This window comes from Prenolepis imparis, unplaced genomic scaffold (genome assembly GCF_030444845.1).
Source record: "Prenolepis imparis isolate NDT839.2.m4 unplaced genomic scaffold, iyPreImpa1.0 SCAF_15, whole genome shotgun sequence".
Lineage (NCBI taxonomy): Eukaryota > Metazoa > Arthropoda > Insecta > Hymenoptera > Formicidae > Prenolepis > Prenolepis imparis.
In genome coordinates this window covers 4,650,641-4,675,471 of record NW_028141173.1, presented here as the reverse complement: position 1 = coordinate 4,675,471, position 24,831 = coordinate 4,650,641, and the positions used below count along the sequence as shown (strand labels likewise).

The 24,831-nt window shown below is 30.6% G+C and overlaps 2 protein-coding genes across 2 annotated transcripts in view; one reads left to right on the top strand and one right to left on the bottom strand.

The window, feature by feature from the left end:
* The first annotated feature begins 21,013 nt into the window (after positions 1–21,013).
* LOC145946140 (uncharacterized) lies at positions 21,014–24,735 on the top strand. Its single transcript, XM_083055615.1, has 3 exons — positions 21,014–21,058; positions 22,192–22,480; positions 22,696–24,735. The coding sequence occupies exons 1-3, from the start codon at positions 21,054–21,056 to the stop codon at positions 23,182–23,184; spliced, it is 783 nt and encodes a 260-aa protein (XP_082911741.1). The 5' UTR covers positions 21,014–21,053; the 3' UTR covers positions 23,185–24,735.
* The window catches only part of LOC145946138 (uncharacterized), a 165,467-nt gene continuing 162,751 nt past the window's right edge, over positions 22,116–24,831 (bottom strand). Inside the window, exon 11 of the mRNA XM_083055612.1 lies at positions 22,116–22,510. Within this exon, the coding sequence (XP_082911738.1) occupies positions 22,503–22,510 (8 nt within the window). The 3' untranslated portion in view covers positions 22,116–22,502. The remainder of the gene's footprint in view (positions 22,511–24,831) is intronic.

Below are 24,831 nucleotides of genomic sequence, written 5' to 3'. Positions count from 1 at the left end.
AAAGATTCTGTAATCAATGTACTATTAAAATGTATAATCGATGAATTTTTGGCTCGTCTAAAAATATTAGAAATTGATACTTTTTTACCGCTGACCCTATGCGACGCAACATTACTTTATGTATATCAAGTTAAAAAATTTGTACGCTGGTGTCTGTTTGGTACCAAAAGATTCTGTAATCAATGTACTATTAAAATGTATAATCGATGAATTTTTGGCTCGTCTTAAAATATTAGAAATCGATACTTTTTTGACGCGAATCCTGTGCGACGCATGCTTATTTTATGTTTATCGTATTAAAAAATTTGTACGCTGGTGTCTGTTTGGTACCAAATGATTCTGTAATAAATGTACTATCAAAATGTATAATCGATGAATTTTTGGCTCGTCTTAAAATATTAGAAATTAATACTTTTTTGACGCGGACCCTGTGCGACGCATACTTATTTTATGTTTATCGTATTAAAAAATTTGTACGCTGGGGTCTGCATGGTACCAAAAGATTCTGTAATCAATGTACTATTAAAATGTATAATCGATGAATTTTTGGCTCGTCTTAAAATATTAGAAATCGATACTTTTTTGACGCGGACCCTGTGCGACGCATCCTTATTTTATGTTTATCGTATTAAAAAATTTGTACGCTGGTGTCTGTTTGGTACCAAATGATTCTGTAATAAATGTACTATCAAAATGTATAATCGATGAATTTTTGGCTCGTCTTTAAATATTAGAAATTGATACATTTATGCCGCTGACCCTATGCGACGCATCCTTAATTTATGTATAGCAAATGAAAAAGTTTGTACGCTGTTGTCTGCTTGGTACCAAAATATTCTGTAATCAATGTACTATTAAAATGTATAATCGATGAATTTTTGGCTCGTCTTAAAATATTAGAAATTAATACTTTTTTGACGCGGACCCTGTGCGACGCATCCTTATTTTATGTTTATCGTATTAAAAAATTTGTACGCTGGTGTCTGCATGGTACCAAAAGATTCTGTAATCAATGTACTATTAAAATGTATAATCGATGAATTTTTGGCTCGTCTCAAAATATTAGAAATCGATACATTTTTGACGCGGATCCTGTGCGACGCATGCTTATTTTATGTTTATCGTATTAAAAAATTTGTACGCTGGTGTCTGTTTGGTACAAAATGATTCTGTAATAAATGTACTATCAAAATGTATAATCGATGAATGTTTGGCTCGTCTTAAAATATTAGAAATTAATACTTTTTTGACGCGGACCCTGTGCGACGCATACTTATTTTATGTTTATCGTATTAAAAAATTTGTACGCTGGTGTCTGTTTGGTACCAAATGATTGTGTAATCAATGTACTATTAAAATGTATAATCGATGAATTTTTGGCTCGTCTTAAAATATTAGAAATCGATACATTTATGCCGCTGACCCTATGCGACGCATCCTTAATTTATGTATAGCAAATGAAAAAGTTTGTACGCTGTTGTCTGCTTGGTACCAAAAGATTCTGTAATCAATGTACTATTAAAATGTATAATCGATGAATTTTTGGCTCGTCTTAAAATATTAGAAAGCGATACTTTTTTACCGCTGACCCTATGCGACGCAACATTATTTTATGTATATCAAGTTAAAAAATTTGTACGCTGGTGTCTGTTTGGTACCAAAAGATTCTGTAATCAATGTACTATTAAAATGTATAATCGATGAATTTTTGGCTCGTCTTAAAATATTAGAAATTAATACTTTTTTGACGCGGACCCTGTGCGACGCATGCTTATTTTATGTTTATCGTATTAAAAAATTTGTACGCTGGTGTCTGCATGGTACCAAAAGATTCTGTAATCAATGTACTATTAAAATGTATAATCGATGAATTTTTGGCTCGTCTCAAAATATTAGAAATCGATACATTTTTGACGCGGATCCTGTGCGACGCATGCTTATTTTATGTTTATCGTATTAAAAAATTTGTACGCTGGTGTCTGTTTGGTACCAAATGATTCTGTAATAAATGTACTATCAAAATGTATAATCGATGAATTTTTGGCTCGTCTTAAAATATTAGAAATTAATACTTTTTTGACGCGGACCCTGTGCGACGCATACTTATTTTATGTTTATCGTATTAAAAAATTTGTACGCTGGTGTCTGTTTGGTACCAAATGATTGTGTAATCAATGTACTATTAAAATGTATAATCGATGAATTTTTGGCTCGTCTTAAAATATTAGAAATTGATACATTTATGCCGCTGACCCTATGCGACGCATCCTTAATTTATGTATAGCAAATGAAAAAGTTTGTACGCTGTTGTCTGCTTGGTACCAAAAGATTCTGTAATCAATGTACTATTAAAATGTATAATCGATGAATTTTTGGCTAGCCTTAAAATCTTGGAAATCGATACTTTTTACCGCTGACCCTGTGCGACGCATCCTTATTTTATGTTTATCGTATTAAAAAATTTGTACGCTGGTGTCTGCATGGTACCAAAAGATTCTGTAATCAATGTATTATTAAAATGTATAATCGATGAATTTTTGGCTCGTCTTTAAATATTAGAAATCGATACATTTATGCCGCTGACCCTATGCGACGCATCCTTAATTTATGTATAGCAAATGAAAAAGTTTGTACGCTGTTGTCTGCTTGGTACCAAAATATTCTGTAATCAATGTACTATTAAAATGTATAATCGATGAATTTTTGGCTCGTCTTAAAATATTAGAAATCGATACTTTTTTGACGCGGACCCTGTGCAACGCATCCTTATTTTATGTTTATCGTATTAAAAAATTTGTACGCTGGTGTCTGCATAGTACCAAGAGATTCTGTAATCAATGTACTATTAAAATGTATAATCGATGAATTTTTGGCTCGTTTTAAAATATTAGAAATCGATACTTTTTTACCGCTGACCCCATGCGACGCAACCTTACTTTATGTATATGAAGCTAAAAAATTTGTACGCTGGTGTCTGTTTGGTACCAAATGATTGTGTAATCAATGTACTATTAAAATGTATAATCGAAGAATTTTTGGCTCGTCTTAAAATATTAGAAATCGATACTTTTTTGACGCGGATCCTGTGCGACGCATGCTTATTTTATGTTTATCGTATTAAAAAATTTGTACGCTGGTGTCTGTTTGGTACCAAATGATTCTGTAATAAATGTACTATCAAAATGTATAATCGATGAATTTTTGGCTCGTCTTTAAATATTAGAAATTGATACATTTATGCCGCTGACTCTATGCGACGCAACCTTACTTTATGTATATCAAGATAAAAAATTTGTACGCTGGTGTCTGTTTGGTACCAAATGATTGTGTAATCAATGTACTATTAAAATGTATAATCGATGAATTTTTGGCTCGTCTTAAAATATTGGAAATCGATACTTTTTACCGCTGACCCTGTGCGACGCATCCTTATTTTATGTTTATCGTATTAAAAAATTTGTACGTTGGTGTCTGCATGGTACCAAAAGATTCTGTAATCAATGTACTATTAAAATGTATAATCGATGAATTTTTGGCTCGTCTTAAAATATTAGAAATTGATACATTTATGCCGCTGACCCTATGCGACGCATCCTTAATTTATGTATAGCAAATGAAAAAGTTTGTACGCTGTTGTCTGCTTGGTACCAAAATATTCTGTAATCAATGTACTATTAAAATGTATAATCGATGAATTTTTGGCTCGTCTTAAAATATTAGAAATCGATACTTTTTTGACGCGAATCCTGTGCGACGCATGCTTATTTTATGTTTATCGTATTAAAAAATTTGTACGCTGGTGTCTGTTTGGTACCAAATGATTCTGTAATAAATGTACTATCAAAATGTATAATCGATGAATTTTTGGCTCGTCTTAAAATATTAGAAATTAATACTTTTTTGACGCGGACCCTGTGCGACGCATACTTATTTTATGTTTATCGTATTAAAAAATTTGTACGCTGGGGTCTGCATGGTACCAAAAGATTCTGTAATCAATGTACTATTAAAATGTATAATCGATGAATTTTTGGCTCGTCTTAAAATATTAGAAATCGATACTTTTTTGACGCGGACCCTGTGCGACGCATCCTTATTTTATGTTTATCGTATTAAAAAATTTGTACGCTGGTGTCTGTTTGGTACCAAATGATTCTGTAATAAATGTACTATCAAAATGTATAATCGATGAATTTTTGGCTCGTCTTTAAATATTAGAAATTGATACATTTATGCCGCTGACCCTATGCGACGCATCCTTAATTTATGTATAGCAAATGAAAAAGTTTGTACGCTGTTGTCTGCTTGGTACCAAAATATTCTGTAATCAATGTACTATTAAAATGTATAATCGATGAATTTTTGGCTCGTCTTAAAATATTAGAAATTAATACTTTTTTGACGCGGACCCTGTGCGACGCATCCTTATTTTATGTTTATCGTATTAAAAAATTTGTACGCTGGTGTCTGCATGGTACCAAAAGATTCTGTAATCAATGTACTATTAAAATGTATAATCGATGAATTTTTGGCTCGTCTCAAAATATTAGAAATCGATACATTTTTGACGCGGATCCTGTGCGACGCATGCTTATTTTATGTTTATCGTATTAAAAAATTTGTACGCTGGTGTCTGTTTGGTACAAAATGATTCTGTAATAAATGTACTATCAAAATGTATAATCGATGAATGTTTGGCTCGTCTTAAAATATTAGAAATTAATACTTTTTTGACGCGGACCCTGTGCGACGCATACTTATTTTATGTTTATCGTATTAAAAAATTTGTACGCTGGTGTCTGTTTGGTACCAAATGATTGTGTAATCAATGTACTATTAAAATGTATAATCGATGAATTTTTGGCTCGTCTTAAAATATTAGAAATCGATACATTTATGCCGCTGACCCTATGCGACGCATCCTTAATTTATGTATAGCAAATGAAAAAGTTTGTACGCTGTTGTCTGCTTGGTACCAAAAGATTCTGTAATCAATGTACTATTAAAATGTATAATCGATGAATTTTTGGCTCGTCTTAAAATATTAGAAAGCGATACTTTTTTACCGCTGACCCTATGCGACGCAACATTATTTTATGTATATCAAGTTAAAAAATTTGTACGCTGGTGTCTGTTTGGTACCAAAAGATTCTGTAATCAATGTACTATTAAAATGTATAATCGATGAATTTTTGGCTCGTCTTAAAATATTAGAAATTAATACTTTTTTGACGCGGACCCTGTGCGACGCATGCTTATTTTATGTTTATCGTATTAAAAAATTTGTACGCTGGTGTCTGCATGGTACCAAAAGATTCTGTAATCAATGTACTATTAAAATGTATAATCGATGAATTTTTGGCTCGTCTCAAAATATTAGAAATCGATACATTTTTGACGCGGATCCTGTGCGACGCATGCTTATTTTATGTTTATCGTATTAAAAAATTTGTACGCTGGTGTCTGTTTGGTACCAAATGATTCTGTAATAAATGTACTATCAAAATGTATAATCGATGAATTTTTGGCTCGTCTTAAAATATTAGAAATTAATACTTTTTTGACGCGGACCCTGTGCGACGCATACTTATTTTATGTTTATCGTATTAAAAAATTTGTACGCTGGTGTCTGTTTGGTACCAAATGATTGTGTAATCAATGTACTATTAAAATGTATAATCGATGAATTTTTGGCTCGTCTTAAAATATTAGAAATTGATACATTTATGCCGCTGACCCTATGCGACGCATCCTTAATTTATGTATAGCAAATGAAAAAGTTTGTACGCTGTTGTCTGCTTGGTACCAAAAGATTCTGTAATCAATGTACTATTAAAATGTATAATCGATGAATTTTTGGCTCGTCTTAAAATATTAGAAATTAAAACTTTTTTGACGCGGACCCTGTGCGACGCATGCTTATTTTATGTTTATCAAGTAAAAAAATTTGTACGCTGTTGTCTGGTTGGTACCAAAAGATTCTGTAATCAATGTACTATTAAAATGTATAATCGATGAATTTTTGGCTAGCCTTAAAATCTTGGAAATCGATACTTTTTACCGCTGACCCTGTGCGACGCATCCTTATTTTATGTTTATCGTATTAAAAAATTTGTACGCTGGTGTCTGCATGGTACCAAAAGATTCTGTAATCAATGTATTATTAAAATGTATAATCGATGAATTTTTGGCTCGTCTTTAAATATTAGAAATCGATACATTTATGCCGCTGACCCTATGCGACGCATCCTTAATTTATGTATAGCAAATGAAAAAGTTTGTACGCTGTTGTCTGCTTGGTACCAAAATATTCTGTAATCAATGTACTATTAAAATGTATAATCGATGAATTTTTGGCTCGTCTTAAAATATTAGAAATCGATACTTTTTTGACGCGGACCCTGTGCAACGCATCCTTATTTTATGTTTATCGTATTAAAAAATTTGTACGCTGGTGTCTGCATAGTACCAAGAGATTCTGTAATCAATGTACTATTAAAATGTATAATCGATGAATTTTTGGCTCGTTTTAAAATATTAGAAATCGATACTTTTTTACCGCTGACCCCATGCGACGCAACCTTACTTTATGTATATGAAGCTAAAAAATTTGTACGCTGGTGTCTGTTTGGTACCAAATGATTGTGTAATCAATGTACTATTAAAATGTATAATCGAAGAATTTTTGGCTCGTCTTAAAATATTAGAAATCGATACTTTTTTGACGCGGATCCTGTGCGACGCATGCTTATTTTATGTTTATCGTATTAAAAAATTTGTACGCTGGTGTCTGTTTGGTACCAAATGATTCTGTAATAAATGTACTATCAAAATGTATAATCGATGAATTTTTGGCTCGTCTTTAAATATTAGAAATTGATACATTTATGCCGCTGACTCTATGCGACGCAACCTTACTTTATGTATATCAAGATAAAAAATTTGTACGCTGGTGTCTGTTTGGTACCAAATGATTGTGTAATCAATGTACTATTAAAATGTATAATCGATGAATTTTTGGCTCGTCTTAAAATATTGGAAATCGATACTTTTTACCGCTGACCCTGTGCGACGCATCCTTATTTTATGTTTATCGTATTAAAAAATTTGTACGTTGGTGTCTGCATGGTACCAAAAGATTCTGTAATCAATGTACTATTAAAATGTATAATCGATGAATTTTTGGCTCGTCTTAAAATATTAGAAATTGATACATTTATGCCGCTGACCCTATGCGACGCATCCTTAATTTATGTATAGCAAATGAAAAAGTTTGTACGCTGTTGTCTGCTTGGTACCAAAATATTCTGTAATCAATGTACTATTAAAATGTATAATCGATGAATTTTTGGCTCGTCTTAAAATATTAGAAATTAATACTTTTTTGACGCGGACCCTGTGCGACGCATCCTTATTTTATGTTTATCGTATTAAAAAATTTGTACGCTGGTGTCTGCATGGTACCAAAAGATTCTGTAATCAATGTACTATTAAAATGTATAATCGATGAATTTTTGGCTCGTCTCAAAATATTAGAAATCGATACATTTTTGACGCGGATCCTGTGCGACGCATGCTTATTTTATGTTTATCGTATTAAAAAATTTGTACGCTGGTGTCTGTTTGGTACAAAATGATTCTGTAATAAATGTACTATCAAAATGTATAATCGATGAATGTTTGGCTCGTCTTAAAATATTAGAAATTAATACTTTTTTGACGCGGACCCTGTGCGACGCATACTTATTTTATGTTTATCGTATTAAAAAATTTGTACGCTGGTGTCTGTTTGGTACCAAATGATTGTGTAATCAATGTACTATTAAAATGTATAATCGATGAATTTTTGGCTCGTCTTAAAATATTAGAAATCGATACATTTATGCCGCTGACCCTATGCGACGCATCCTTAATTTATGTATAGCAAATGAAAAAGTTTGTACGCTGTTGTCTGCTTGGTACCAAAAGATTCTGTAATCAATGTACTATTAAAATGTATAATCGATGAATTTTTGGCTCGTCTTAAAATATTAGAAAGCGATACTTTTTTACCGCTGACCCTATGCGACGCAACATTATTTTATGTATATCAAGTTAAAAAATTTGTACGCTGGTGTCTGTTTGGTACCAAAAGATTCTGTAATCAATGTACTATTAAAATGTATAATCGATGAATTTTTGGCTCGTCTTAAAATATTAGAAATTAATACTTTTTTGACGCGGACCCTGTGCGACGCATGCTTATTTTATGTTTATCGTATTAAAAAATTTGTACGCTGGTGTCTGCATGGTACCAAAAGATTCTGTAATCAATGTACTATTAAAATGTATAATCGATGAATTTTTGGCTCGTCTCAAAATATTAGAAATCGATACATTTTTGACGCGGATCCTGTGCGACGCATGCTTATTTTATGTTTATCGTATTAAAAAATTTGTACGCTGGTGTCTGTTTGGTACCAAATGATTCTGTAATAAATGTACTATCAAAATGTATAATCGATGAATTTTTGGCTCGTCTTAAAATATTAGAAATTAATACTTTTTTGACGCGGACCCTGTGCGACGCATACTTATTTTATGTTTATCGTATTAAAAAATTTGTACGCTGGTGTCTGTTTGGTACCAAATGATTGTGTAATCAATGTACTATTAAAATGTATAATCGATGAATTTTTGGCTCGTCTTAAAATATTAGAAATTGATACATTTATGCCGCTGACCCTATGCGACGCATCCTTAATTTATGTATAGCAAATGAAAAAGTTTGTACGCTGTTGTCTGCTTGGTACCAAAAGATTCTGTAATCAATGTACTATTAAAATGTATAATCGATGAATTTTTGGCTCGTCTTAAAATATTAGAAATTAAAACTTTTTTGACGCGGACCCTGTGCGACGCATGCTTATTTTATGTTTATCAAGTAAAAAAATTTGTACGCTGTTGTCTGGTTGGTACCAAAAGATTCTGTAATCAATGTACTATTAAAATGTATAATCGATGAATTTTTGGCTAGCCTTAAAATCTTGGAAATCGATACTTTTTACCGCTGACCCTGTGCGACGCATCCTTATTTTATGTTTATCGTATTAAAAAATTTGTACGCTGGTGTCTGCATGGTACCAAAAGATTCTGTAATCAATGTATTATTAAAATGTATAATCGATGAATTTTTGGCTCGTCTTTAAATATTAGAAATCGATACATTTATGCCGCTGACCCTATGCGACGCATCCTTAATTTATGTATAGCAAATGAAAAAGTTTGTACGCTGTTGTCTGCTTGGTACCAAAATATTCTGTAATCAATGTACTATTAAAATGTATAATCGATGAATTTTTGGCTCGTCTTAAAATATTAGAAATCGATACTTTTTTGACGCGGACCCTGTGCAACGCATCCTTATTTTATGTTTATCGTATTAAAAAATTTGTACGCTGGTGTCTGTTTGGTACCAAATGATTCTGTAATAAATGTACTATCAAAATGTATAATCGATGAATTTTTGGCTCGTCTTTAAATATTAGAAATTGATACATTTATGCCGCTGACTCTATGCGACGCAACCTTACTTTATGTATATCAAGATAAAAAATTTGTACGCTGGTGTCTGTTTGGTACCAAATGATTGTGTAATCAATGTACTATTAAAATGTATAATCGATGAATTTTTGGCTCGTCTTAAAATATTGGAAATCGATACTTTTTACCGCTGACCCTGTGCGACGCATCCTTATTTTATGTTTATCGTATTAAAAAATTTGTACGTTGGTGTCTGCATGGTACCAAAAGATTCTGTAATCAATGTACTATTAAAATGTATAATCGATGAATTTTTGGCTCGTCTTAAAATATTAGAAATTGATACATTTATGCCGCTGACCCTATGCGACGCATCCTTAATTTATGTATAGCAAATGAAAAAGTTTGTACGCTGTTGTCTGCTTGGTACCAAAATATTCTGTAATCAATGTACTATTAAAATGTATAATCGATGAATTTTTGGCTCGTCTTAAAATATTAGAAATTAATACTTTTTTGACGCGGACCCTGTGCGACGCATCCTTATTTTATGTTTATCGTATTAAAAAATTTGTACGCTGGTGTCTGCATGGTACCAAAAGATTCTGTAATCAATGTACTATTAAAATGTATAATCGATGAATTTTTGGCTCGTCTCAAAATATTAGAAATCGATACATTTTTGACGCGGATCCTGTGCGACGCATGCTTATTTTATGTTTATCGTATTAAAAAATTTGTACGCTGGTGTCTGTTTGGTACCAAATGATTCTGTAATAAATGTACTATCAAAATGTATAATCGATGAATTTTTGGCTCGTCTTAAAATATTAGAAATTAATACTTTTTTGACGCGGACCCTGTGCGACGCATACTTATTTTATGTTTATCGTAATAAAAAATTTGTACGCTGGTGTCTGTTTGGTACCAAATGATTGTGTAATCAATGTACTATTAAAATGTATAATCGATGAATTTTTGGCTCGTCTTAAAATATTAGAAATCGATACTTTTTTGACGCGGATCCTGTGCGACGCATGCTTATTTTATGTTTATCGTATTAAAAAATTTGTACGCTGGTGTCTGCATGGTACCAAAAGATTCTGTAATCAATGTACTATTAAAATGTATAATCGATGAATTTTTGGCTCGTCTAAAAATATTAGAAATTGATACTTTTTTACCGCTGACCCTATGCGACGCAACATTACTTTATGTATATCAAGTTAAAAAATTTGTACGCTGGTGTCTGTTTGGTACCAAAAGATTCTGTAATCAATGTACTATTAAAATGTATAATCGATGAATTTTTGGCTCGTCTTAAAATATTAGAAATTAATACTTTTTTGACGCGGACCCTGTGCGACGCATGCTTATTTTATGTATAGCAAATGAAAAAGTTTGTACGCTGTTGTCTGCTTGGTACCAAAAGATTCTGTAATTAATGTACTATTAAAATGTATAATCGATGAATTTTTGGCTCGTCTTAAAATATTAGAAATCGATACTTTTTTGACGCGGATCCTGTGCGACGCATCCTTATTTTATGTTTATCAAGTAAAAAAATTTGTACGCTGTTGTCTGGTTGGTACCAAAAGATTCTGTAATCAATGTACTATTAAAATGTATAATCGATGAATTTTTGGCTCGCCTTAAAATATTGGAAATCGATACTTTTTACCGCTGACCCTGTGCGACGCATCCTTATTTTATGTTTATCGTATTAAAAAATTTGTACGCTGGTGTCTGCATGGTACCAAAAGATTCTGTAATCAATGTACTATTAAAATGTATAATCGATGAATTTTTGGCTCGCCTTAAAATATTGGAAATCGATACTTTTTACCGCTGACCCTGTGCGACGCATCCTTATTTTATGTTTATCGTATTAAAAAATTTGTACGCTGGTGTCTGCATGGTACCAAAAGATTCTGCAATCAATGTATTATTAAAATGTATAATCGATGAATTTTTGGCTCGTCTTTAAATATTAGAAATCGATACATTTATGCCGCTGACCCTATGCGACGCATCCTTAATTTATGTATAGCAAATGAAAAAGTTTGTACGCTGTTGTCTGCTTGGTACCAAAATATTCTGTAATCATTGTACTATTAAAATGTATAATCGATGAATTTTTGGCTCGTCTTAAAATATTAGAAATCGATACTTTTTTGACGCGGATCCTGTGCGACGCATGCTTATTTTATGTTTATCGTATTAAAAAATTTGTACGCTGGTGTCTGTTTGGTACCAAATGATTCTGTAATAAATGTACTATCAAAATGTATAATCGATGAATTTTTGGCTCGTCTTAAAATATTAGAAATTAATACTTTTTTGACGCGGACCCTGTGCGACGCATACTTATTTTATGTTTATCGTATTAAAAAATTTGTACGCTGGGGTCTGCATGGTACCAAAAGATTCTGTAATCAATGTACTATTAAAATGTATAATCGATGAATTTTTGGCTCGTTTAAAAATATTAGAAATCGATACTTTTTTGACGCGGACCCTGTGCGACGCATCCTTATTTTATGTTTATCGTATTAAAAAATTTGTACGCTGGTGTCTGTTTGGTACCAAATGATTCTGTAATAAATGTACTATCAAAATGTATAATCGATGAATTTTTGGCTCGTCTTTAAATATTAGAAATTGATACATTTATGCCGCTGACCCTATGCGACGCATCCTTAATTTATGTATAGCAAATGAAAAAGTTTGTACGCTGGTGTCTGTTTGGTACCAAATGATTGTGTAATCAATGTACTATTAAAATGTATAATCGATGAATTTTTGGCTCGTCTTAAAATATTAGAAATCGATACTTTTTTGACGCGGATCCTGTGCGACGCATGCTTATTTTATGTTTATCGTATTAAAAAATTTGTACGCTGGTGTCTGCATGGTACCAAAAGATTCTGTAATCAATGTACTATTAAAATGTATAATCGATGAATTTTTGGCTCGTCTAAAAATATTAGAAATTGATACATTTATGCCGCTGACCCTATGCGACGCATCCTTAATTTATGTATAGCAAATGAAAAAGTTTGTACGCTGTTGTCTGCTTGGTACCAAAAGATTCTGTAATCAATGTACTATTAAAATGTATAATCGATGAATTTTTGGCTCGTCTTAAAATATTAGAAATCGATACTTTTTTGACGCGGACCCTGTGCGACGCATTCTTATTTTATGTTTATCGTATTAAAAAATTTGTACGCTGGTGTCTGTTTGGTACCAAATGATTCTGTAATAAATGTACTATCAAAATGTATAATCGATGAATTTTTGGCTCGTCTTAAAATATTGGAAATCGATACTTTTTTGACGCGGATCCTGTGCGACGCATGCTTATTTTATGTTTATCGTATTAAAAAATTTGTACGCTGGTGTCTGCATGGTACCAAAAGATTCTGTAATCAATGTACTATTAAAATGTATAATCGATGAATTTTTGGCTCGTTTTAAAATATTAGAAATCGATACTTTTTTACCGCTGACCCCATGCGACGCAACCTTACTTTATGTATATCAAGATAAAAAATTTGTACGCTGGTGTCTGTTTGGTACCAAATGATTGTGTAATCAATGTACTATTAAAATGTATAATCGATGAATTTTTGGCTCGTCTTAAAATATTGGAAATCGATACTTTTTACCGCTGACCCTGTGCGACGCATCCTTATTTTATGTTTATCGTATTAAAAAATTTGTACGTTGGTGTCTGCATGGTACCAAAAGATTCTGTAATCAATGTACTATTAAAATGTATAATCGATGAATTTTTGGCTCGTCTTAAAATATTAGAAATTGATACATTTATGCCGCTGACCCTATGCGACGCATCCTTAATTTATGTATAGCAAATGAAAAAGTTTGTACGCTGTTGTCTGCTTGGTACCAAAAGATTCTGTAATCAATGTACTATTAAAATGTATAATCGATGAATTTTTGGCTCGTCTTAAAATATTAGAAATCGATACTTTTTTACCGCTGACCCTATGCGACGCAACATTATTTTATGTATATCAAGTTAAAAAATTTGTACGCTGGTGTCTGTTTGGTACTAGAAGATTCTGTAATCAATGTACTATTAAAATGTATAATCGATGAATATTTGGCTCGTCTTAAAATATTAGAAATCGATACTTTTTTGACGCGGACCCTGTGCGACGCATCCTTATTTTATGTTTATCGTATTAAAAAGTACATTGATTACAGAATCTTTTAGTACCAAACAGACACCAGCGTACAAATTTTTTAACTTGATATACATAAAATAATGTTGCGTCGCATAGGGTCAGCGGTAAAAAAGTATCGATTTCTAATATTTTAAGACGAGCCAAAAATTCATCGATTATACATTTTAATAGTACATTGATTGCAGAATCTTTTGGTACCATGCAGACATCAGCGTACAAATTTTTTAATATGATATACATAAAATAAGTATGCGTCGCATAGGGTCAGCCGCAAGAAAGTATCAATTTCTAATATTTTAAGACGAGCCAGAAATTCATCGATTATACATTTTAATAGTACATTGATTACAGAATCTTTTGGTACCATGCAGACACCAGCGTACAAATTTTTTAATATGATATACATAAAATAGGGATGCGTCGCATAGGGTCAGCGGCAAAAATGTATCAATTTCTAATATTTTAAGACGAGCCAAAATTTCATCGATTATACATTTTAATAGTACATTGATTACAGAATCATTTGGTACCAAACAGACACCAGCGTACAAATGTTTTAACTTGATATACAAAAAGTTTGTAGGCTCTTGTGCTAATGGTACCATAATTATCTGCTAACTGTGTACTCTTGAAATGTACATACGATTAATTTTTGGCGCGCCATAAATATATTGAAAATCGAAATTTTGTCACCGCGGACCCCATATGTCGCATATTAATTTTACGCATTTTATATCAAAATGTTTGTAGGCTCTTGTACTAATGATGCCATAATTATCTGCTAACTATGTACTCTTGAAATGTATATACGATTAATTTTTGGCGCGCCATAAATATATTGAAAATCGAAATTTTGTCACCGCGGACCCCATACGTCGCATATTAATTATACGCATTTTATATCAAAAAGTTTGTAGGCTCTTGTGCTAATGGTACCATTATTATCTACTAACTATGTACTCTTGAAATGTAGATTAATTTTTGGCGCGCTTTAAATATATTGAAAATCGAAATTTTGTCATCGCGGACCCCATAATCTGTATATAATATACTATTAAAAAAAACACACGATTAATTTTTGGCTCTGTTTAAAATATATAAAATCGATACTTTATTGCCGCGGACGCTATATAACGCAGACTTTTTTTATGTGTATTAAATGAAAAAATTTGTACGCTGTAATCTGTTTGATGCGAAAGTAGTCTGTATAATTGTTGGCTCTGTTTATAATATTTAAAATCGATACTTTATTGCCGCGGACGCTATATAACGCAGTCTTTCATTATGTGTATTAAACAAAAAAATTTGTAGGCTCAAATCTATTAGATGTAAAAATAATCTGTATATAACATATTATTTAAAAAAACACACGATTAATTTTTGGCTTAGTTTAAAGTATTAAAATTCGATACTTTATTTCCGCGGACCCAATATAGCGTAGACTTATATTATGTGTATTAAACGAAAAAATTTGTACGCTGGAATCTGTTATATATGAAAGTAATCTGTATATAACATATTATTTAAAAAAACACACGATTAATTTTTGGCTTAGTTTATAATATTTAAAATCGATACTTTATTGCCGTGGACGCTATATATATAACGCAGACTTTTATTATGTGTATTAAACGAAAAAATTTGTAGGTTCGAATTTGTTTGGTATATAAAAGTAATCTGCATACAATGTAGTATTAAAAAAAAAACGGACGATAAATTTTTAGCTCAGTTACATATATTAAAAATCGATAGTTTGTAGCCGCAAACCCCACACGGCGCAGACTTATATTATGTATATGATATGAAGGAATTTGCAGGCTCATATTTATTTAATATAAAGAACCAATAATTCATCGCTTGTTTTTTTCGATAGTACATTGTTCGCAGATTATTTTAATACCAATCATATACAAGCGTGCAAATATTTTTATTTAATATACATAATAAAAGTCTGCGCCTTTAACGCTTTAATTTGCTGATTTATGACAAAAAATGTTAAACAAACTTTATATAAAAATATCATTCTTTTTATATAAAATCTAGGAAATGGCGCGTGCATATCGCGCACTTGTGTTGTTTTAAATTATATATTTTAATATGTTAAACTCGATTAAAATATCTTTGACAGTTATCAGCTGATATCTGTCAAAAAACATTAATTGCAGATAATGCATTATAACATATTATTTACACCATTTTATTATTATTTTAATTTTTATAACATATATTATTACTTTGAAATTTAATTAGCAAATTAACGCTTTAGTAATATTTTATACAGAAATCAGCTGATTAAAGCGTCAATCTGCTAATTACATTTTTAAATTATAATATATATATATATATATATATATATATATATATGTTATAAAAATTAAAATAATAATATGTTATGCCGAAAAAGTCTTGGCGTGCTGCGCGTTTCGTAACTGGCACAAGCCTGTTTGTTATTAGATGTATTTTCGGTTGTTCGTGATCAACGTTTTAATTTTATTAATGACATTTCATTATTTTTGCAGAATGCAATCAAATGGCGAAAACTATGATAAAACGCTCGAATGATACTTGTATTGAGAAAAATTCTAAATTTATTTAAAAAATAATATTTTAATTTTACCCGCTCTTGAACGGGTAATAAAAAAATAATAAATTAGTAATTTACTCTTATTTATATTTCTCTTTTCTATTTTTTAATATATCGAGATATTTATTATATATTAGAACAACACAACTCGCGCTTGCCATTCTTCGGTTTTATGTTTAAAAAAAATGTTATATTAAAATAATAATTATAAAGTTTATTTAAATACGATTAATATTTTCTCACAAGAAATTAGCTGATTAAAGCGTTAATTTGCTAAATAAATTTTAAAATAATAATATACCGCCGAACGCCGAGCCGAGCCGAGCTCCGAGCGCGCACGCCATTCTTACGCTGGACCCCCACCACTACGATTTGGGACTCGGCCATCTTATCGCACGTGTCACGTGTTGCGCGCCATACTTACGGTGGACCCCCACCACTACGATTTGGGACTCGGCCATCTTGTCGCACGTGTCACGTGTTGCGCGCCATACTTACGGTGGACCCCCACCACTACGATTTGGGACTCGGCCATCTTGTCGCACGTGTCACGTGTTGCGCGCCATACTTACGCTGAACCCCCACCACTACAACTCGGCCATCTTGTCGCAACGTGTGACGTGTGCGCGTTGCGCGTCCCGTAACTGGCAGTGCCAGTCCGGCAGTCCGACACTTGACGTTAGTATTGCTGTTGCTAGGTACACTTTCGATTGTTCGCACGCGCGATCGACCTTTGCGCGCTCATCGCCGATCCGCGACAGTACGAGCGTGAATTTAGTGTTTTTAAGTGCTTAATTATCATATAAATCCGATCGCGTCGCGAAATCGTGTACCAACATCGTGGTCGCGATCGCACGAGCGAGTCTATTACATGGGCGAGTTTACTACACGGGCGGATCGAATTATCAGCTGCGACGCTTTCGACGCGAATTTCCCGAGTTTTTCGGCGTTGGCGATCCGCGATTTCTACGTCGTTGAATTGTGAAATATAAAACTCTTGGAATATCGACGACTCCTGACCTAACCTAACCTAACCTAAGTGCGTCGCGGGGAAGTCGCCGCATCATCGTCGTTCGATGAGGCCCTCCGATAAGTGGGCCTAGAAAAAAGCGGCGACACGAAAACAGAGCATCGGTTCTATTCGCGCGCGAATAAGCTCTCGCGATTCTCGCGTTTTACCGAAACGCGTCGCGAACGAAAAAAATAACGCGAGTCCAAGTGTTTAGAGTGAGTGCCATAAAGGAACGGTGCGGAGAGAGAGAGAGTGTGAGAGAGAGAGAGAGGTGGCCCGGGGAGGCATCGTGCAACTGCGGAGCAACGATAGGGTAAATATAATTTATAATTTATTTAACTTTTCATTTTTTATTTGTGAGATTAAGTATCTATTTATCTTCGCGATAATGATTCAAATTTTACATTGTTGTATAATAATAAATATAAAATATCCTGGATTTTATATTTTGAAATACTTAGAATATTTAATAATAATAATAAATATAATAATTTTTAATAATTTAATAATAATAAATATTTGTATATGTATAAAATACAATTTCTACATTGCATTATATTTAAGAGATATGTAGATATAATTATTTATATGTAATGCGTACCTAGATTCTTTCACTATTAAATATTTTAATTTAAATATTTTTTATAATTATTTCTATCTTTCTTTAAAAAATATTTCTTTGCAAATTAGCAATGTAGTTTTTTAATATCTTAAAGCAAATAACAAAAGTTAACTATGCGCATAATATAATCATTTTTTGAAACATTGAAATTAATATTTAAATTTTCAAATTAATTTTAATATTTCAAAAAATGATTTAAAATATTATAAATAATTTAAATATTTTAATAATTGTTTTATATAATATTTATACGTTTATATTTTACAGATTAACATTGTCTACAACTCCGCACATCAAATTGGTGAGTGTTGAATTATTTAAAAAAATTTTATTATTATTGCGGTTAATATCTATGAATGTTGCCGAGAGTCTCTCTTACTTAGACAAATTTTCAAGCGTATCAAAAGATACAAACATATATATTTTTGATACATTGGTGAACAATATATCTTACATTGTCTATTCCGAGTGCATTTTCTATGCACAATAGCTTACAAATTAAGCGACTGTCAATTAGCTCACAATTATAATTTGTTATTTTTTATAATGTAAAATTATCTTTAAGTTTTAATACTTAAATATTTAAGAAGTCATTTATTAATAATATAAAAAAAAATCTTTATTTTTATAGTAATATCTTATTTTATCAACTGTAGTAATAAATATGTAGGTAGATAATTCCATTAAAAAGTAACTCAATAAGCTTCTTAGAATTATTTTCATGATATAATTTATTCAAATAATTTATTTAAATAATTTATTCAAATAAATTATGTCATGAATATAATTCTAAGAAGCTTATTGAGTTACTTTTTAATGGAATTATCTACCTACATGTTTATTACTACAGTTGATAAAATAAGATATTACTATAAAAATAACGATTTTTTTTATATTGTTAATCTCAATCTTAAATATTCAAGTATTAAAAATTAAAAATAATTTTACATTCTTGAGAATTAAAACAAATTTATATCTAAATATCTATTTAAATACATTTTTTTCTAAAATAAAGGCATGTTCAGTCGATTCTCGAAAGTCTCGAAATATTATTGCCTCTTTTCCGCGATGCTGATCAACTATCTCGATACGTGTTATGCATTATATTCATAATATCAAGAGGCTGTCATCGCTCATCGCGAGGGTTAGCAGTTTAACAGTTAGTCCACAATAAAATTAAATAAAATAATATTAATATGTTTTTAATTTGTTATAATACCTACTTTAAACTTGATTAATATTCTTGACAGTTATCAGCTGATAACTGTCAAAAATTATTAATCGCGGAAAAAGTATATATTATAAGTACATATTATAACATATTATATTATTTATAACATATTATAATTAAAATAATAATATTTTGTAAGTAATATAATGTGTTATAATATTTTATCTGCGATTAATATTTTTGACAAACATCAGCTGATAACTGTCAAAAATATTAATCGAATTTAAAGTATTAAAATATATTTTTTTAAACATATTATTTAATTTAATTTAATTTTGTTTAAACTGTCAAACTGCTAACTCTCCCAATGACAGCTTCTCGATGCTAGGAATATAACGCACAACGCGAATCGAGACAGCCAATCAGCATCGCGGAAAAGAGGCAACAATACTTGCGAGAATCGACTTAACATACCTTTTTTAGAAAGGGATTCTTACAAAACCGTCCTTATATCAAGTCTTTAATCGCTTAAAAATATTTTGTCGTTCGAAATTTAATTATCAGATATAAAATAACACTGAGAATTACATATATATAATAACGCGACTATATATGATTCTTTTACGTGATCTGTCATTTATCGGAAAATGATGCGAGAATGTCGAATGATGACCGAGAGAACTCGTCGAGATTCGTCTCACATCGTATATGATTCTATATATATATATATATATATATATATATATATATATATATATATATATATATATATTATATATCTACTATATATTATCCCGGCCTTGCGCAATCACTAACGCATATTATGACACGAAAGAGATGTGACTCTGCCTTGATTTTGTTTGCTCGATTAACGTATATATTAATAATAAAATGTTTATTATATATACTGATGTATAGTATTGATATTTTCACACATTCTTAATTGCATTTTGTTCGCATGTCAACTGTATCATTACAAAATGTACAATTTATTCCAATTAAGTTTGATAACTTCGAAGGACGATGCTTGGTTTGCGTGTGTCTAATTATTTTTCAAGAGTTGTTCATGTCATTGAAAAAAGCAAATAGTTTTACAAACCAGTCGAGAACAGAAGAATAAATCGTATTCTCGTTGCAATCATAATAATTATGTATATTCAATAAATTGGAGTCAATGTTGGCGCGATGATAATTTAAAAGAGTTGCTAAATAAACATATGTGTCCAGAAAGAGAAAACGCGATATAGCGTGACCTTTTCAAGAGTGACTGCTGTATGATACATTATCTTCACATGTGTTTGCTATCAATGTATGTCTAAAATACGTATTAATCATCAGGGCTGTACTTAACTGCAAGCGCGCATTGAAAGTTCTCCAATAGCATTATTATAAAAGAGAGTCACAACTTTGATACTCGTTAAATACAACATATATTGAATGTACTTATACATATGTTAGAAAAATAAATAAATCCAGAAAGAATAAAAAATCATCTATACAAATTTCAAGAAAGAATAAGAAATCTGATTTAAAATTTTGTCATTAATTGTGTTATAAAATGATATAATTAATTTAACAATATTAAAAACAACGCAGCAATAATTATATATATGTATGTCGTGTATAAATGTTTACTCTTACACGTATAATACATAATCTAAACTAAACAAACTATTTTGTACATTTGTATACTGTTTTATATTGATTATTATATTACTTTCAATAATAAATTTCGTTATAACATGCTCGTTTTTATGTATCTATATAAATTCATATACTTTGGAGAGATCTAATAAAATTTTATATCTAGCATTCCACGATAAGTATATATAGGCTGTATTCAATCGCATTCTACGAGCATGATTATCGTCGATAACTCCCTCAGTATACGAGTGACAGTCATCGTGCTAAGAGATCTCTTCACAAACATGAGGTATTACCCGAATATTCTTGAGAATTTTAAAATGATATTTAACTTGTCATTTTTTTATTATATCAAGTGGTACCAATAAAAATACGTATAAAATCTATAATAAAATAATAAAATAAAAAAGCTCTATATAAATACAAATTTAGACTAATATGGCAGGCGCAGATGTTTATGTAGGAGGATATGTATATTTGTATTTTTTTCACTAATGGATCTGCTGTTTAAAAAAAGAATCTTCAAATTAAATAAAAAAGAATTTAAAAACAAGTTTGTTGTACCTAATTTCTGCGTCTGGCTCTTACTAGCTTATTTATCATCTAAATTTATATTTATAAAAAAAGAATTTTAAATATTTTCTAATTACAATTTGTGTGTTTCCAATTACTTTATCATAATTTTATTTTCTATATATATACTTATATAAAATAATATAAATATGTAAAAATTATATGTAATAATATATGAAAATTAATATACAAATATATGTAAAAATTAAATATAATAATATATGAAATTTATCGAGAAATAAATATGTTTAAATTTTGATTTTTATATAATGATTTATATAAGTATACTTATATAATGATTTATATAAGTATACTTATATAATGATTTATATAAGTATACTTATATAAATTAGAGTCACGAGTATAGCAGGATCAATTAATATTAAATCTATTTGCGAGCACTAATTGTCGTGTAATAAGTATGCACTACTATCTCTTGGATTGCAACAGCAAAACACGTTATTTCATCCTACTTGCTATCCATTAAAAAATATTGATTGTATTTTTTTTAAGTTATGGTATTTCTCATTTGCGTGGTCAATGTTTTTAGCAATTAGTTATTGTGTATATATATCTATGAGTAATTAAGTGAAAATGTAGCATCAAAACTTTGAAAAGCAATTAAGTGCGATAGGCAACTTGAATAACAAATAAGCAATGATATTTCGTAATAATACAACGTGCAATTAATAACAGGATTAGATACTAAATTTTTTAATTTAACACTATGATAATATGGCGTTATACTTTATGAATTTTTTTTTATTTTTACATTAAAAATAGTTTAATTATATTTAATCAATCTTGCTGAATTTCATTTTTCGAAACTCATAGGATGTTGTTTTTCAGCAAAACTCGCGAAAGGATGTGTTATTATCAGCCTTGGGGCTCGATAGAGGATGGTCGGATAAAATTCGAAACTTTAACAGACGAGACCTTGCAGGGTGCTCTCGACGTGATAAGGAAGAGTTTCTGCGTCCACGAGTCCGTGTCTAAAGACATGGACATGATGTCTGAACCTGGGGCATCCGAGGAACTCATAGAACTTTGTTTGGACACTGCTAAGGACGGTGTCAGTATAGTAGCTATCGATATCACTACGAACGAGGTTGTTGGCGTCTGCTTTAACAAAATTCAAGTGAGCGAACGTTCTTGTTTCTTCAAGCTCCTGTAAAACATTAATCTAATTAATTATATTAATAATTAACTAAAAATATTAATCTAAAACATTTAAATTTATGAATACATTTTGTTATAATATTTCACTTTAACAGCAATTTAACTTTGATAAAAACATTTGCTATGTACAATTATTTATGTGTTCTTAGATTAATACATTTTTCGACTTCTCAGGTATTCAATGATAACTCGGAGAAGAGTTACTTCGAGCACTTCAGCGACAACTGCAAATATAAGTCGTCCAAGTGTTTGGTGGATTTTATGATAAACGTAGACTCGCGGCTAAATCTTTTCAAGCATTACAATGTCGATTGTATCCTCGAGCTCACGTTCCTGGCGACTCTTCCCGCCTATGGGAAACGAGGAATAGGTGAGTCGCTAATCAACTCATCATTAGCGCTCGGCAAGGAACTGAGACGCGACAAAATAAAAAAGATACCCATCACGATAAATGGCAACAAAGAGTTGACAAACGCAGACAAGGTGCCGACCTTAGCTTCCGCGATCATGACGTCCAGGTACTCGCAACGGATCGCCGTAAAACTCAACTTCGAGAAGTTGATGGAAGTTTCCTACGACGAATTCGAATTCAGCGGTAAAAAGCTCGGCGAGAAAATAGACCACAAAAAATGCGTCTTAGTGGCCAAGATACTCGCAGTATAAGTTGTTTATCGTGTAATTTTGGCATTTCTGCAAACAAAAATTGCGATTTTATAAAACAACGTCTTTGCATTCTGACTATCTCTGATTTTTACTATCGAATTTTTGTTACCCATTTTAAAAAATTATAAAATAGAATATATATATATATATATCATCATATATAATATTATACATTTATCATGCTTATATGCAGTAATAATTTCGCAAGTATACAGTAAGATTAAATTTTATACAAGATTTCAAAATTATATACGCAAGAGAAAAATTTAAAAAATATACAAGTCATTTATTTGAACCTTTAGAATGCACACAGTCAATAAATGATTTGTTTCCACATTGTTTGTCCAAGAAATATCTTGCAGCAAAATAAACAAACAAATAATATCGGAGCGCAATCGAGAAAGATATACGTTTTTATTAAATACCTAAAACTTAATTAAACGGCTAATTAGATTTTTGTTATCTATTTAATACACTAAAACACATATATAAAATTGCAATATCATCTCGCGTTTATTTTTACACGTCATTTATTTATATTTTCTATCAATCTTTACTTTTAGAGCGCAAGTAATATTCTTTTTAATAATATATTTTTTTATAAAATATTTTAAATTAAAAACTTTTAGATAAAGAATTAAAATATATATAATAATATATTATATAAATTAAATTGAAAGGAATTTTTTTATGCGAGATTATAGTGCACGAATGGATCAAAAGTATTTTATGTGATACTTTAGATAAAAAACAAATTTTGATATTTTGTATAGAATTTCGCGAAAAACTTGCAATAAGATAGAATTTTCCAAAATATATATAATAATAAGATTAATTGTGTTAGTTAAAACAAACAAAAATCTTTATAAATAATTTCTTTTTTTTTCTCTATCTATAGCGATTGAAAAATATGTTGCTTTTTATAAAATATATCCAACATGTTTAATAATAATAAAAGTATGCTATAAAATATTACATTTGCATGTAAATTCATGCAACTACATCACAGCGGATGGACAAATTGATTGCGCATTGATGTTACTTGAATAGGTCGCTACTGTCACTAGTAATAACGATAATGCCGTAATAGAATTAGGATAATGTTCAAAAGAGCTATATTCCCTGACATCTCAGAAACACACTACAAATCAAATGTAAAGAGGAAAAACTTGTCAAACACGAACATCTCGATCGCATGCGATAGCAAAATACGTTAAAATTAGCTACACATTTTATAAGATTACATAATATTTTTATAAATTATTGTTATAAAAAGGCAATTTTATCGTTATTTATCAAAATCAAAACAACGTCAGTTTTATAAAGTGCTTAGAAAAAACTTAGAAAAATGTTTTTTTTCTTTTTTTTTTCGATAATTCTGCATTTTCTTTTTCTCGTGTGTCTCTCCTTTAATTGTTTCATTACTAAATATTAGACAAATGAATTATACAATTCATATTTTATTCCTTGTGTAAATCATATATCAACATCAATATTATATGAAATATTGTTTTATCGAGAAATAAGTAAATACCTTCGGTAGAATATTATATATTACATTATATATTATATATGTATGTTAATTATTAAGTAAAATACAAATTATAGAGTATGTAAAAAATTTAATAAATCAGAATCTCGCTTCCG

Bases quoted from the DNA above. Each gene is read 5' to 3' on its own strand.
- LOC145946140 (XM_083055615.1), top strand. The intron at 22,481-22,695 runs GTGAGCGAACGT...TCGACTTCTCAG, and splicing joins TCTGCTTTAACAAAATTCAA to GTATTCAATGATAACTCGGA.